Source organism: Cryptotermes secundus, unplaced genomic scaffold (assembly GCF_002891405.2).
Source record: "Cryptotermes secundus unplaced genomic scaffold, Csec_1.0 scaffold89, whole genome shotgun sequence".
NCBI lineage: Eukaryota > Metazoa > Arthropoda > Insecta > Blattodea > Kalotermitidae > Cryptotermes > Cryptotermes secundus.
Window position 1 is genome coordinate 539,397 of NW_019725837.1, and position 17,362 is coordinate 556,758.

The 17,362-nt window shown below is 40.5% G+C and overlaps 1 protein-coding gene across 8 annotated transcripts in view; it reads left to right on the plus strand.

Annotated features, from left to right (window-relative positions):
* The first annotated feature begins 1,186 nt into the window (after positions 1-1,186).
* LOC111863525 (sodium- and chloride-dependent GABA transporter 1) overlaps positions 1,187-17,362 on the plus strand; it is a 49,234-nt gene continuing 33,058 nt past the window's right edge. Inside the window, exon 1 of one of the 8 annotated variants that reach the window (XM_023849902.2) lies at positions 1,187-1,441. Coding sequence is in view for 1 of the 8 variants with exons in the window: in XM_033751099.1 (XP_033606990.1) it covers positions 12,166-12,203 (38 nt within the window). In the remaining 7 variants the exon portion in view is untranslated. Of the gene's footprint in view, positions 1,442-12,012; positions 12,252-14,178; positions 14,280-17,362 lie in introns of those variants that run through there. The other 7 variants (XM_023849900.2, XM_023849896.2, XM_023849897.2 and 4 more) reach the window with 7 other exon arrangements.

Below are 17,362 nucleotides of genomic sequence, written 5' to 3' on the forward strand. Positions count from 1 at the left end.
TTCCCACTCAGATTTGAACGCCCTATTTTCACTATCAACTTCTCTCAATTTACTATTTGACATGCTGTATCACTCACAATAACTTCAAACACAATTTTAATTTAAAAACAGTTCTACACTCACACTCCGTAATCACACTTCACTTTCTAAAATCCCACTAACTGGGAGACATTTCTGCTAAAGCTGGCACTTAACAACGGCCAGGATGCCGAGAGAAACGGTAAACATCCCATCCCTGCGAGCAAGCTGGGAATGGTTATTATTTTGAAGGTGTCATAAATCCTTCACCACTACGGTCTTCCCTTCAGTGTCATCTCCCTACAGAAGTAGGGTCAGGGGACTTGGAATTTCCATGACATGAACACAGTTATTAGAAAACAGTTTGAACTGTCCAACTCGGTAAGAACGTATACAGTCAATTGCAAAATTCTGTAAGCTAATGAAACGTCCTGTTAAAAACTGAATTCTATGCCAGTACAGCTGTGAAGTTAAGATTTTTGAAAATAAACTTGAGACTTGGCGGGGGGCCGGAGTAAATGAAGTCGCGGGCCGCCAGTTGGTCATCGCTGGTCTAGAAAATGTGGGAACCTCAACATCTCACAACCCTATGGGCCTCCACGGCCTGATACGGGGATACTTTACTTTTACTTTTTTTTTTAACAGCAGACATTTATATGCAGCCAACAGAGCGAAATTATTTGCGGGATAAGCCATAACAAGGCTTCCTCCTTACGCGCAGTAGCTGCGTCACTCTCAGCAACGGTGGTAACACTGCGGGTATTTCTTGCAATGTTTAGGTTTAACTCGTGTTTCGTGTAACTTACGGATAATTTTACGGTAGAATACTGGGCGTCATATGTTAATCTAATGTGAAGTGTAACTTCAGTAGGGAGAGACGAAGGAAATTCAGAGGAAAATGTACGGAGGTTAGAGTTCTCCACAGAAGCACGATTCACACAACCTTGTGAATAAAGTAAGAACAAAGGACGTAAGGAAGCCAAGGAGTCCCTTCTTTCATTCAAAAGGGTTCATTTTTACGCGTGTATTAGGCAGATGCTCAGATGTTAGTCAAGTATCTGACAGACGAAGAAAATCTCTGCTGACATCTTCAAACTGGATTCTGCAACTGAGCATGAAGCGGGAGATTCCACGAAAACCTTGAACTGTGTGTCTAGCATCAGCATTATATATCGTGACTTATGGCCACCATACTTGAAACCAGTACAATTTCTTATTTATGTATCGTTTTGTAGAACGTAAAACGGCTGCCTTCCAGGGACTGAGTGCCTGCTGCCAAGAGAAGAGATTCGCTTCTAGCTGGTCTTCTGCGGTACTAAACGTAAAGTTGTCCCTGTACTTAATTAGTTAAGTACTGAGTCCTGAAGACATAGGGGGAATGGACGTATAGCTCCAACTTTCTTAAACGTGGCACTAGATCGAGGTAAGTGGTCAGCTTCACGCCCCCGTCATTTTATCTCCAGCGATAAAGTCCCCGGTATCTAAGGGACTGGAAGTTGGGTGGGCCCCAAAGTCGGTCTAGACACTGTGGAGAAGAAAAATAAAAAATACTATGTCCTAAAATTTTATACAAAATTGTCATTGTATTAACAATAATGATTCTTGTATCTTAGAAAATTAATGGGAGCTGTTGTTGGAAAAGCAAAGCTTTTCACTATTATGATTCGTTTCTTGAGTGGTCAGATTTTGGGGCTTTCAAAGTGGCCCACGTGAAGAAAGGTTTCTCATCATGAATTTACATTAAATTTTTAGTGTCACAAAGGATATTGTAATTCGGGAAATGTCTATTAAAGAGAATTATGTCACCAGAGGCCACGCATTTTAATGGGAGAGTGACGCAACAGCTGAAAACGAGAGCAGAGGCCTTAATGTATCAAAGGATGCAGCCGCCATGGAAAACTGCGTTTGTGCACGTGTGAACAATGTATGTTCAGTGCAGTACATTTTATTCCCAATTATATCTGAGATTTATTAAAACTATTAATATTTCATCTCCATTCGTGGTAAACGAAAACAGTTTTATGGAATGTCTTCTTTCAAGTTACGAGATTCTAAATTCATTACGAATTTAGGTAAGTCTTCCACAGTTAGTTCTAACGGTTCTCCGTAGATGGCACCTCCTTGATATGAGCATCATTTTAACATTTGGAGAAAAGCACAAATTATACAGTTGCTCACTGTCGGTATCAACTACAATTATCTCCAACCTCTTGTTACTTTCTTCCTCTTGGTTCTTATATTCTCCGCAACATCATGTGTCAAATTCTCTCTCACTAAATAAAGTAATTACACGTGAAGCAATAGTCTGTCTGATATTCACGGCTCCATGTTTCGCGTTTCTTACTCGTTCTCACAAAATTCCTAGATCTATCCCTGGGTTTTGCCATGTTCCTCAGTCTACGAATTTCGGAAGTGTTTGTCACGACAAAAGTCGCTCCCCCTAGCTCACCTTAGCACTGTAACAACACTGTGAGATGCTACAGCCAATGTCTGATCAATGTACTTAGTAGACCAACACATCAGATTCTATCATGAAATAAATCGCCTTCCTCTAATGAAAACAAGAGGAACAGGAGTTACATAGGTGGACAGGCATAGTTCCCTAGTATCCTACCGCCCGCGACACAGAGCAATGATGCCTTATTTCCGGTCATGTGATCCTGTTATCTCCGCTTCCTTTGCTCGTGTGGGATGGGTGATCAAATGTTGAAACAGAGGATGTGCAGGAAATTGGCGCGGGAAGGCCGGCGTGTTCTGCTTCGAGCGAGTTTGCAACTAAAAACTTATGATCCTGTGACATCTTGCAGCTCACAGATTAGCAGTAGCCGATTCCCCCTCCCTTTGCTCTGTCCTCACATTCCACGGAAATGACAATAGTACCACTTCCACAAACTCGTACAGAACGACGACTGTTATTAAGCTGGGGACTGCTGTCAGTTGTTTTATTGTTGTGGGTCATCCTTTGTTCCTCATCTGAATAACGTATCAAGGTTTAAATCGAGCCCCGTGCTTGACTTACCTCATTTAGGAAGCGCAGCACGGTTTCCTTTAGACCTTCAAGGACCTTGAAATGTAACGCACTCATCTTCTTCCTACATCATTTCTGATTTACTCTACAAATATGGAATATCAAATAATATAAATAAGATTTCCCTACCGATACAAACAGACAACATTGAGAAGTACGAATATATTATTATTAGTATTCCTAGTAGTAGTAATAGTACTAATAGCAGTAGCAGTAATAAAAGAGTAAATTTGTCACTGCTTAAACAGTGCACTAGAAAAACTTGTGGGAATGTAAGTAAGAAGACCATTCGCTCCTCAGAACGACAAACAATGTACACAATTTTATGATTTTATAACTAACTAGCTTCACTGAGTTGAGTGCTTCTTGAGAAGCTGCCAGTTGCTCAGCTACTCAAAAATTTCCCAATATGGAACACGAAGATTCATTACCGTGTTCACAAAAGGCCTCCACAGTCTCTATCCTTAGCCGGATCAATCCAGTCCATACGATCCACTCCTATCACTCTAAGAATCATCTTAATATTATCATTCCACCTACGTCTCTGTATTCCTAGTGGTCTCTTACCGTCTGGCTTCCCCAACATTTCCTTTCTTCCCATGTGTGCTGCATGCCCGGTCCATCTTTTCTTCTTTGATTTCAACATTTTAATTATACTTGGTGACGCACATTATTATTTTTAAGTCTTAGTATTTCAAAATATGTTGAGGAGTTATGGATTTCATCGTGGATGTAATTCGGTCTTCTGGGCCTTGGCGCCGCACACCGGAGTTCATGGAACCAATTCAGGGGATAATTGGCGGTACCTGCTGTTCTAACACATTACGAAATATATTTAAATAATTTTATGAATGTCGTTGCATTTGTTTCTATTGAACGGCAAGAATGTCTGTCATGAATTGTGCCATGTGCCATATTAAAAGACAAACTCAGCTGGTATCGCAATGTACGGAGACACAAAATTCGCAATAATTCCATAGCGCGACATTACTTCCGTTTATGTTGAGGCGAGGGAGCGATGTCATCACAACATGTGATATATATAATTTGAATGTGTAAAAAGAAACATTACAATTACGGCCACTGACCAATGATTAATAGTGGTTTAAGTTTTAAACACAGTTAAACACGCTTTACATTGCATACAGCTTAAAGCTGGTTCGGCTTCGTTCCTTCAGCGGTGTCATCTATAGCTACTGTTCCGAATGGAAGAAAGTGCAGTAGTTCAGCACTACCTCGCGCATTTGTCTGGTTGTGAAGGGCGGACTTGTACTTCGAGGCAATAAGCAAAGTATTGATGAAGATACGGGATAGCTCAGTCAGTAGAGCGAAGGGCTACGGGTTGGACGGTCCGGCTTTGATTCCATCAAGGTCAAGATTTTTCTCTTCTCCAGGGCTTCCAGACAGGATCTGAGGACCAAAGACCCTTCCGGTCAACGCATACTAGCGACGGTTTCTCTGGGGTATGAAACTGACCTTTCACCTTCCTCTAGTGCCGTGGTTAAGAATGGTGGAGCTACACTTCCACTCCACCATACGTCTTCATGGCATGGTGCTCAAGTAATTAAACACAGCAACAGCTTTGCCTTATCTATATCCAGGAATACATTGTCTCAAGTTGTTGACTAGACACGGGGTTTTCATTGGTAAGTGGATTTATTGAAAAAATTACAACTCGTCACTATACAAGTAACTGCAACAGTTTCGCGGTTCTACACACTTTAAAAATTGCAGCAGAACATACCAAGTCTTCTTACGTTATATTCTTCACTGATCGTTGCTCGGTTACAGTTACCAACACTGGAAATTTTTATGCTCTCGCTAACTTCGTTGCCGGCTGACTCCCATCTCACAACTCTCTACAGCTCATTGCTGAAACTTCTTCTCAGATAACTAACTCGTCTGTCTGTCTGTTAAATTGCTGCTGGTCCTTGCCAGCACAGTAATTTTTCTCTTCAGGTCTCGTCGAGACCTTTGATCAGAGATTTTTTTCTAAACCTCTACAGTTTTGAGAAATGGGGCCTTATCTCTAACGACGGGACTGTTCGGATTTTCTGTGGAGGCGCTACATTTGTTGTGCCGTGGTTTTAGCACGAGGATATTCGCGCTGTCCCAGCGTCCAGGTCCCTATGGCCATTTTGTTTCTTTTGTCTCTGCACTATACTAAGTAACATTTAGACAAGGTATACAGACGGTGTGCGTCAATGCAGTCTCCTGCAGCAGGTTATGCCTTAACTAATTTAGCCACTCCGAAACCGAGCTAGTAAGCTGAAAGCCCGCACGCTTGGCTACGGCCAGATTGTAGCCTCATACACTTCCTGTGCCTGGCTTCTCCTTGTCTGATATCACGTACATTTGGATTTAGATGGTTTGGGTTGACTTCTGTCGGCGTTCGGGGTAATTTAGTTACGTAATCGCACTCGCAAGGGCTTCTGAAAGCCACGTGCAATTCGCGGACCGGTGTGCAGATACCGGGGAGTGCTGTGTTCTGCAGTCGCTGCGAGCGTCCGCCAGGGTTCTCAGGTGGGACGGACATAAGTCACGCTACAGCTAAGAATCTTGTGTAAATACATATTTCATTTTTCACAATGTTGATGCTCAAAATGTAATAATCTCCACGAATCGCACCATTAACATCATGAGAGTTAAATTTTATTATATTTATTTTTATATATTTTGGCATTTCCTACATACTTCTTGAGATGTTACATAAAACTATATATTTCATTATATTCTTCTGTACTTTCATTTTAAACTGGAATGTGCCTATATTGTTTGTGTGTATTTCGGTTAAATATCTGTCTAATAGTCTACTTATATGGGAAACATCCCCTTTGTAAAGCAGAGTATACAACAACACCCAGGCAATTCCGCTCCTTAATGTGACCTGTGGTTTCGGAATTTTGAAAAGAATTCGAATGGCGTTCTTTATATTGCAGTTAGTATCCCTTCCCCCCTCTCACCAAACATACCCGTCCACTCCTAACAACCTGCCTTCTTGTCCTGAAAATTTTGAAAGTGAATTTAGTTCTGTATGAGTAATTCAAACAGACAAGTTCAGAATGTTATATTTTAGCGTCCTGTTGCACTGATTTTAATCCACGATATGTAAACAGTGGCCGTCTTGCAGTGCACTCAATTTCACCGGTCACTTCACAACATGTTTCGGCAACATAGTGCCATCATCATAGTTGATAAATACGGACTTTTTAAATACTTTTTAAATGGTGTTATGAAAACATATGAGGGCAAGTAATGCAATAGATTGACGTAATTGGGACACCTGATAATGGCACTATGTTGCCGAAACATGTTGTAAAGTGACAGGTGAAATTGAGTGCACTACAAGACGGCCGCTGTATACATGTCATGGAAGACAAGTTCAGGTATTTGTAGTAGATATCGCTAAAGCGCCAGTTGAGTCCTCTCTGGCGTCTAAGTTAAATTTGTGGGTAAAAATAGACGATTTCTTCACAACCGGCGGTCAAACCTTGATATGTCTGGCTTGCAACAAAAGCATTAGGTGTCCCACGAAATCACAGATGCAGCGACACGCACGAGGCGCTACATACAAGGAACACGCAACTGAGTTCTTCGAAGGACCGAGAGCTCTTAACACAGATGCAGCAATCCTCACCTTCCAGAAGTGAATTTTTCAAGGATATGTGCAACTGGATTGTGTCCGCGAATATCCCCCGGTTTGAAGTCCAATTGTCCGAATTTTGATCATTTTAGGAAAAGTAATGCAAGTAACGTTCAATACTAGTAAACACTTCGAGAACATTATCTGCCTATCTGCTATTAAGTAATTTTGGAAAACATAAGAGGTAATATGGGAGATGCCTTTACATGCGTTGCTGTGGACGAAACAACGGATCATAGGTCGCTTTATTGCAAAACTTGTGGTTGGCAAGTTAGACATTGAAGTTCCCTCTAAACCACATTTGAGTTGCTCCAAAATTTTGCATCGTAAAATTATTCCACTGTTGCAATATTTGTGAATGACGGACTTATAGTGTTGTGGCTTACCGAAGTTCACGGGGAGAAGATGCTAATTTTGTATTCAGATGCTGCTGCATATGTGCTGAAATCTGCAGCTGCTTTGAAAGTGTTTTACCCTAATCTGATTCATTTTATTTGCCTAGCTGAGGGACTGCGATGTGTTGCAGAATAGGTTAGACCCAAGTTCCTCCAAGTGAATAAATTAATTTCGTTTACAAAAAAGTATTCCTGAAAGGCCCACTTCTAGTGCAATCCTGTAAACGGCACTTTGCAGACGCCAACCAGTGCCAACAAGACGGGGAACCTGGGTATGAGACGTCAACTTCTACCGTGAACACTTTGAAGCTGTGAAATTAATTGTAACCAAGAAGAATGCCGTCTTCTGGGATGTGGTGCCGTTTAGATCCTGCGAGAACCGAAGTTTCGGAGGAGCGTATCGCCTCAATCTTTAGGGTAGACTAAGTCTTCATCCTTAAGGCCGCGCCATAGCTCAAGCGGTTAGTCGCTGGACCAAGCCGAAGATCGTTATTAAATAAAGGCACAAAAGGTCTTCTTGGAAGGTGGGGGGGGACATTCATTTGAATTGCAATCAAAACCAAATGCCTCTCCTAATTTCAAGAGCTGCATATCTTTTGAGCTATCACAGAGACGATATTAACGGGGGTGCCTTCAACGACGGGGGCACGTGGTAGCATAGTTGGTTGGGGCACTATGGTACAAGCAGGAGGGTAGCGGGTTCGAGTCCCGAGGAGGTGGATTTTTCAATTGACCATATCCTTCCAGCTGCACTATGACAATAAGGTCGACTCAGCCTCTAACAGAAATGAGTACCAGGAATCTTGCTGGGGTAAAGGGCAGCCGGTCAGTAAGGCTGACAAATTTACCGCCATCTGTGAGCTGATTATCTAGAGCAGGCATGTCAAACTCAACTTGTACAGAGGGCCACCTTAGTCCTATAAATAATAGTCCAGGGCCGCACTTCAAAATAGAAATATATATTAGATTTTGATACAAGGAAATTTAATTCTATTTATTATTTAGGAGTAATTTCAATATAATTACCTAAAGTCACATATCTTACAGTTTTAAAAAGCAAGAGAATGCCATTTTTGACAAGTATCAAACAGCTTTTCAAAATGTAAAAAGAGAGATTACACAAGAAATTATGTTAGAAACAGCAAAACATTGAATTTCCTGCAGCCTGCTAATTTATGTCTGCGTGAGACTTCTTGTCTCCTGGTCTGTTGGAAAATTATCTTTACAAAATATATTTCTACTAAAATTTTAATATTGATTTTAATATCAATTAGTTCTAAAAGTTGAGGGGCCGCACTTTTTGGCTATGGGGGCCGCATGTTTGACACGGCTGATCTAGAGAATATGTGGGAGCCAATGGGCCTTCAAGTCCTCTTACAGGGACAGCTTTACTTTTTTGCCTTCAACGACGGCAGTGAGCAGGGCTTCGGCTTGAGCCCCCTCATGTGTTGTATTGTCATATTCACACAAGTCACGTGCTCCGGACTGATCCTCTAAGCGGACTGCGCTTATGTTGGCTTTATCGATTGAATAATATATCGTGACATAGGAGTTCTTTATTTAACAATGGAGGAACGTCCGTAAACAGTCTCACGGCAACAGTCACAGGCAACAATACAAGAACTGCCATTTCTGTGCAACGGCCGGTGAACACAATATAAGGGAAATTGTGTTTTTATGCGGTCTACTCTAAACAAACGCAAGGAACAATATGACGATTGTTGCTAGGCAACGAAGCTGCAAACATGCATCCTTAAAAAAAGAAAGAAGACGGTGGGTTCCGTGGGGTCCGTGCAGAGGAGTTATCTTGAAGACAATCCGCACTACCAGTAAGTCAGTTCTCGGTAGGAGGTAGCCACTGAAAGTTCGAAGTTGAAGAAGAATTAGAAGTCGGCCTTTGAAGATTAACGTGTAATTTGAAGACTTTATTTGTGCTGTAGTGCAGTGTTATCTGAGTGTGACAGCTATAGTCCCTGTATTAAAATCCGTTGGCAGGAAACGGATAAGGAAAGCTTTGCAGAGGAATAGCCATTGTTTACATCTGTTACCTAGTGTAATGAGATATAAAAGGTTTTATTTGTGTGTTATAAATATAGAAATCTTGAAAGTATTATAATTATTTGTAGTTACGACCACTGAATATGAAATAGATCGACTCACCGATCCAAACCCGCGTATTTAGTCACTAATGCACGTGACAATATGGGGCCTAAGGAACTATGAATTGCAGATGGTGTATTTGGTCCGCCGCTTTTGTAAGGAATTTTGCAATAGGCCATATTGCTTGAGGTGTGACTTCACAGTTTGCCAACCCTGTTTCCCGTCTTTCAAGTGCCCACCTCATCCTCCTTAATTTGATCATTCTAACTATACTTGGAGAAGAGTACAAGCTATGAAGCTCCTCATTATGCAGTTTTATCCAACCTCCGGTCACTTCATCCTCTCTGGTCCAAATATTCTCCTCAACACCGTGTTCTCAAACACCCTCAGTCTATGTTCCTCCCTTAATGTCAGAGACCAAGTTTCACACCCATACAGAACCACAGGCAAAATTATACTCGTAGTTTTGTATATTCTAATTTTTATGCTTTTGGACAGCAGACGAGAGGACAAAAGGTTCTGGACTGAACGGTAGCGAGCATTACCCGAGTTCAGTCTTCTCTTAATTTCCTTCTGAATCAGGTTTTGATTTGTTATCGTCGTTCCTAAATATCTGAACTGTGCCACATTTTCAAAATATCTGTTTTTTATCGTTATGTCATGATTTGGGTCTGCATTTTGGTCACGAGACAGTAACATATACTTAGTTTTCTCTGTGTTTACTTCTATACCAAACTCCTTACTTGTGTCAATTAAAATTTGGTTTTTTTCTTTGTGGTATCTACATTATCACCCAGTAGATTCACATCATCGGCATAGGCCAACAGCTGATGTGTCTCCTTGTCTTAGACCACTCTGGATAGGAAATTTATCAGACAAATATTTAAATATATGGACTTAACTGTAAGTTTCTTTTAAACCCATGTTAATCAGCTTAACTATTTTCATGGGTATCCCAAACTCAATCAGAATACTGTACAATACTTCCCTCCTAACTGAAGCATAGGCTTTCTTGAAGTCTATAAATAGCTGATGTGTTCTCTTATTGTACTCCCATACTTTTCTCCAGTATCTGACAAATGACAAAGATCTGATCTGTAGCTGATCTGTTATGTCTAAACCCACACTGATGATCCCCAATAATTTCATCTATGTATGTACTTAACCTTGAGAGAAGAATATTGGATAATATTTTGTATGACGTTGATAGCAGCGATATCCCCCGATAATTACTACAGTCAGTTTTATCACCCTTCTTGTGAACTGATACAATAATAGACTACTTCCAATGATCAAGCAAGTTTTGTTATGCCGAATAGAAGTAATTAGCTTATGGATCTTAGAACGTAATATTTCACCTCCTGCCGGAATTTTATCACTAACTGGAGATTTATACCTTCTCAATTTTGCAATAGCACTTTCAACCTCAACAGGGCTGGAATCAGGTACTAATGGCTCAGCTCTGTGAATTTCTGTCTGCCTAACTTTACTGGCCCTATGTACATTCAATAACTGAGAGAAGTAGTTCTTCCACCTATTCAAAATGTTGTGGGAATCTGCAAGCAGATCACCATTCTCATCCTTCACTAAGTTACTGTTGGCTGGTAACCCATCTTAAAGTCATTTATTCCTCTCTGCAGGTCTAATATTCTTGTTCTTACTGTTCATTGCAAGCTCACCAATTTTGTCTTTCAGATATTCTCTCTATTTGTTCCTGAAATGCCTGCGGGTTTCACGTCTTATATTGTTCAGATTATCCCCATGTATTTCGCTTGGATACTGTAACCATTGCAATTCGGTTTGTTCTCTTTGGTCTAGTAATTCTGAGCAGAGCGTCGTTAAATAAGAAACAACAAATGAAATAGATCATTTGGGATCAGGAAGGACGCTATCGTATTCTCTTTAAATGCATACCGTTGAGGTGGTTTTAGGATTTGAGATTTAAATTGAACTGTCTCAGCATCTAGGGTAGTTGCACAATACTTTCCATTAATTCTCTTTTTCTTAATATCGGACAAACAGATCTATTTCGAATATAAATTTACATGTCTTAAAGGAAACAATTTCACAGTTTACAGAACACATTATCTCGTAAAATTACACTGTCGTTAAATTCCTGACAGATAATTTTTTTAAGAATAAAAGAAGGCATATGACATCACCTTAATATATGTCTGTGTATCCGTCTGTGTCTGTCCGTCTGTCGGTGTGTCTCCTACCCTAAATTTCAGGCTTAATAGGCTCAGGAGATCGCTTCGTTTTTCACGTATTTAACACATTCATATTATTTCATTCATAAGCCTTCGTGTTACGGACCGGCATGGCTTTCGTGCGACTAAGTGGGGAAACCTTGCAGTCGCACGAATTTATGAACCTATGTTTGTGACCAATTCTTAGTAAACGCGAAAACCGTGATTATTACTGCAGATATTCTATTTAGAAAGCAATCGAAAACCTTGAATAACATTTCAACCGCATTTACACAATTTAAGACTGCACATAACTGGAGGCTTGGGCGTGAATGAAAGGAGAATATTAAAATGTGTGTCTCAAGAAGTGGGCGAGGAAACAGCTGGATTCAATTGTCTCAGGGCTGGGCCCAGTGCCGGTCTCTTGTCAACCGGAGATTATCTGGACTAGCTGAGCGGCAGTCAGCTTGCTGCATATTATGAGACGAATGTTCGACCTCGAGATTCAATTAGGAGAATCGGGCACCCAGGGAAGCACTGCGCCTGTTCATTGTAATCATGTTTGTTTCGTAAGTCGCATTTGCCCTTTTGGAAATGAGCCGGGGGGGGGTATTCAGATTTGTGTTTACTGCTATGGGAAGGGAGGGTCCGATCTGCCTGCTCACTTCGTTGGGTGACTGCACAACTCACTCATGTTTGGCATCCCCAGCTGGCGCGACCGGGGACAGTGAACAGAACACGGGTGAGTTATCCAGTGCGTATCCTCGCCTCAGTGGGCCCTGTAGACTGGTGATGGGTAAGTGTTGGAGAGTGCCTACAGCTGAAACTCTGTAACTAAACGGATTCTCTTTTGTTGGCAACGCCAGTGATTATGCGTTGTAATTAATTTTAAATTACTTGCTTTATATAATTAGTTCGTTGGTAAAGTTGTGTATCTGAGAGAGTTTTTCCTTATTAACATTAAGCGGGGAAGTCTTTGGACGTCCTGCTCAAAATGTCTCTGAATAGATCACTGGTTGGTTCTCCCAAAATGTGTAGCTGAGTGGCATGTTGCGAAGAAGACACAAATCCATTACACTTCGCGAAACTTTCACGAATATGACGTTCTGCCGAAGTGAATAGCATTTAGTAATTTCCCATTCAAGTTGTCCCGTGTTTGCTGCACTCTTCACGGCCATACGGATTCAGGAATAGCACTTTCCGTGTAATGAAGGTATTCAGCAGGTTACGTCCGAACGAATTCTATGTTATACATTGCTGCTAAAATTATTTTCGCATCAGATGAAAACTGATTTGTTTAAAAATTCAGAAATGTATTTTAGAAGTAAATGTTATGGATTTAACATTGCCGTGTCGGTACGTCTTGAATTCCTTTATAAGGACAAAGGCGCTGGTCACAGTCTCTAGTCAGGGTGCAGCAACTTCATATTGAGCGTGACAGGTTAGGACTCCGCAAAGGCACGAAGAGTGGGGCCTACTTTGGAGCTACAATATTTTAAAATGAAAATAAGTCTAAATTTAATAGTCGCATTGCCATACGTATCATATCAAACTTAACGTAGAAATTATCTATAAATATTTACTTCCCGAATTACAAAAAGTCGTTTATAAGTGATTAAAATTCACACAAACAATAACTCTCGATTATTTATAGGAAAGTGAGAGTTTTACAACAACGGTTAATTTCTTGGTTTTCACTTGAAATGATCTTACTGATAACGAAGCCAATAACCATCTCCCTTTTCTGTCGGAATGATTTCAACGAAAAACAGAAGATTGTTTTATATTTTTAAATTATAATTTTACATTTCACTTATGTTCAGGCTGTTTAATCAAACAGACATAAAATTTTCTGGAAAGTTTAACACATCGACCACTGGGACAATTTCGTAAATTTAAAAGTAACAGACGCCTGTATAACTAAAAAATTTCCGCGTTATATTAAATTGTTCATTTACTTCCTGATTTTTAGATCCGAATATTTTCCCTGATTGTTCACTGCCTGAGACATGTAATTTATGCACGTCCTTGAAATTAAGAATATGTTAAAACTGTTGTTCTTCATGCAACAATATTTTGTGCAGCCGAAGAGACAACGGTATGCTTGTAACTGGAAAATAATGGACATTTGTAGGAAATATTCTCTCATACTTCGAGAGCTTTGTGCAGGGCCATAACCTTTCATCGTGTAAAGCTTGCTTTATGTCATAAGAGTTTCATAAGGCCTCGGAATAAAGCAATCAATCTGTAGCTATCCCTGTAAGTAGCAACATTCCGTAAAATGCATAAGGGGTATTGAGGTAGACCAAAAATTCCAGCACTCGTAGTCTCAAGAATGGACAGAGATAAGTGTTCAGCTGCACGCTCTGGCCATTTATACTCTAACGAAGATTAGAGTCAAGGGTGCCTAAACTGACGCCCGAAACTCTCCTGGGTGTGATTTCGAAGAGAAAACTTCCATTTTCCTTTCGGGAACTAAACCCCATACAACGAAATTTCAAGGCACGGAAGATTAACTCAAAACCCTATAATTTTGTTTCGTTAAATTGTGTACCGTCCCAGGGAACTCAGATGCGAAGCGAGTTTCGCCACAGAGCGAATGAGTGGGAGAAGCTGGGTGCAACAAGTGAGGGGGCAGATGGCCGGACGAGCCTTATTACATAGTGCACCCCCACCCTTTGCCTGCTATAAAGCCCAATTAGCAATCCCGTCCCCAGATAGAGTGCAGAAACTGCGGGGAAAAGAGGGGCTACTGCGTGGGCAACTGCACCCCTCATTGCGCCATTCTTTGTGGCTTCCGTGCTCTGGAAAGGCTAAGTCATAGTCTGGTCTACTGCCACCATTAAAATTAGGCACACAAAACGTTGCTGTCTGTGTGTAAATAATCATACTGTACACTTGGAGAGGTAGGAAATCTAGCATGATGGCGTCTTCCACAGGCTGTGTATTACTGACGACAAAACAACTTGTGGTTGCTCTGAACAGAGGCTGTGCTATAGTTTGAGCGGTTAGTTGCAGGCGGCCCGGGTTCGCGCCCGGGTCAGGACATGTGGGATTTGTCGTGGACAAAGTGGTGCAGGGGCAGGTTTTCTCCGAGTACTTCGGTTTCCCCTGTCAATTCGCATTCCACCGATTGCTCCAAACACATCATCTATGATCCGGGACTATTACAGTAGGCCAGTTAGTGGCTGAAGTACCAAGTGGTCTCAGTCTCACCCCACCAGAAAAAATAACTCTCTCAGCAGCACAAGTGTTGCTGTCTTCTCACACAGTCACACAGCTAGTTGATAATAGGGTGTTCAAACTGCGGCTTCTAATGGGATGAGAATACGTACAGACAGTGGCGTTGTGCGGAAGGAGAAGAGACATGTACGTGGGGTCATTCCATGTGAAATCATCGAGAGAGGTCGCTCACCATTTTTAAAAAAATTCAAAATTTGTACACTTATTTATACATATTTTCACGCCTCAAAAAGAAATGTTACAAAAATTGTGATCCGCTCGGTTCTCCCGGTACAGCCGTTTTTATAATGCGAAAAAACGCGTTTTCGGCTCAAATGGAGGTTTTATCTCGATAATTATTGAAGCTAGAGACTTCAATGAAAAACCAATTTCTTCCTCATTATATGGACAACAAATCATATCATTACAAGATTTTACTCAATTCACTTTCTCTAGGTATAATTAAGCTTGAAACTTACCTATCCTTTTTGGGAAAAACGCCATTTTTGACCTTCAGAAACCAATGGGGGGGGGGAAGTATCAGATCTGTGGTTTCTACCCTTTGGTTTCTCCTACATGAAGAATATAATCACATAGTTTTGAACACCGTACCTATTTTCCAAAATTTTCCAGGAGCTTCCAAACTTTGCTCTGGGCCCGAAATCGGCAATTTTTAACATCTCATATCTCCGGTGGAGAAGCTTCGAAAAATTTGAAATTCATAGAAAATAATGCTCTGTTATAGAGTAACTTGGAGTTAAAATTACAACTTTGATATTCAAGTAATAGCGAAGTTGTCAGCACTTTAAATTTTACAGATTTTGCAGAAAATTGTTCGTTTCTCGTTCAAGACGAGATTCAAAGTTTCCATTGGGTAAATCAACAGGCTACACTTCACCCTTTTGTGTATTACGACAAGGCGGACACTATAAGAAAATGCCCAAGCTTGTGTATAATCAGTGATCATGTAAAGCACGATAGAGCCACAGTTTATGTGTTCCAAAAATTTCTTATCGCCGATATAAAAGAAAACGTGCCTTCAGTCAGGAAATTTATTTATTTCAGTGATGGCGCTGGAAGCCAATATAAAAACAAAAAGAATTTCTCCAATTTATGTTATCACTATGAAGACTTTGGACTTGAAGCAGAATGGAACTTCTTTGCCACCTCGCACAGGAAGAATGCCTGTGACGGCATTGGCAGCACCACGAAGAGGCAAGCAACGAAAGCCAGTCTTCAAAGAACTCATTTTAATCAAATCATGTGCCCGTTATAACTGTAAATATTCTGCACAGAAAATATCCCAGGAATAGTTTACTTTTTTGTGCCAAAAGAGGAAGTTGCAAGAAATGAAATCATTCTAAAAAGCATGTTCGAAAAGTGCAAAACTGTGCTCCACACAAGAGAAAAACACCGGGTCGTCCATCTGGAGGAAAACACGGTCAGGTGTTATAAAACATTCAAGTCCGATGATTTCGAAGAATTCGTGATAGTGGCCACTTACTGAACTACGTGTACTTTCAAACAAACTGGAAAATATTCATCGGAGTACACAAAGAACTAATACCATTTGATGCAGGTAAGCCAATTGTTGAGGTATTGGTTTTTTTGTAAAATTCAAAGTGCCCACAACTTCGCTATTAATTGAATATCAAAGAGGTAATTTTAACTCCAAGTTACTCTAGACTAGAGCATTATTTTCTATGATTTTCAAAATTTTCGGAGCTTCTTTACCGGAGATATGAGATGTTAAAAATGGCCGATTTGGGGCCCAGAGCAAAGTTTGGAAGCTCCTGGAAAATTTTAGAAAATAGATATGGTGATCAAAACTATGTGATTATATTCCCCATGTAGGAAACAACAACAAAGGGTAGAAACCACAGATATGATACTTCCCCCCTCCCATTGGTTTTTGAAGGTGAAAAATAGCGTTTTTCCCAAAATCGATAGGTAGGCCTAAGTTTCGAGCTTAATTAGACCTAGAGAAAGTGAGTTGAGTGAAGCTTTGTAATGTTGTGATTTATAGTCCATATCATGAGGAACAAATTGGTTTCTTATTGGAGTCTCTAGCTTCAATAGTTACCGAGATACAGAAGATAACGCAAACCTCCATTTGAGCCGAAAACGCGTTTTTTCGCATTATAAAAACGGCTGTACCGGGAGAACCGAGCGGATCACAATTTTTGTAACATTTTTTTTGGTGTGAAAATAAGTAGAAATAAGTGTACAAATTTGGAATTTTTTTAAAAATGATAAGCGACCTCTGGATGATTTCACTTGGAATGACTCCGTGTCAAAATCAAAGTGTGTAACAACCTCAGAATTTGTAAATTGGTATTACAGGAACAAAGCTATAATATTATATTGGATGAAGATAATGCACTTCAGTAATCTTACTGAATTTGTAGCATACTAAGGACTGTTGAAGATCAAATCAAAAGTGATGTTGGCAACAGTGAAAGTGATAGCGGGTGTAAAACCGCCCCTCGTACACGTGTACGTGTAGTTTCCTTAAATTCTGTAAAAGTGATTGCATTGTGACATGTTTCCCAACATGACAACCACGTGTATCACGCCAAGATCCCTGGTCCTACTTCTATGGTCAGGTTGTATGAAAACTGCTGAAGTTATAGAAGAATTGCAATTCAGTCAGCGATAATTTACATGAACCTAAAAATATTTATGAATGGATGCAAAAATAAAATGGAGAAGGACGCAGTCTCTTGTTAATTATGTGCGTCCTAGTCTGAAGTCTGCCGAACGTGGG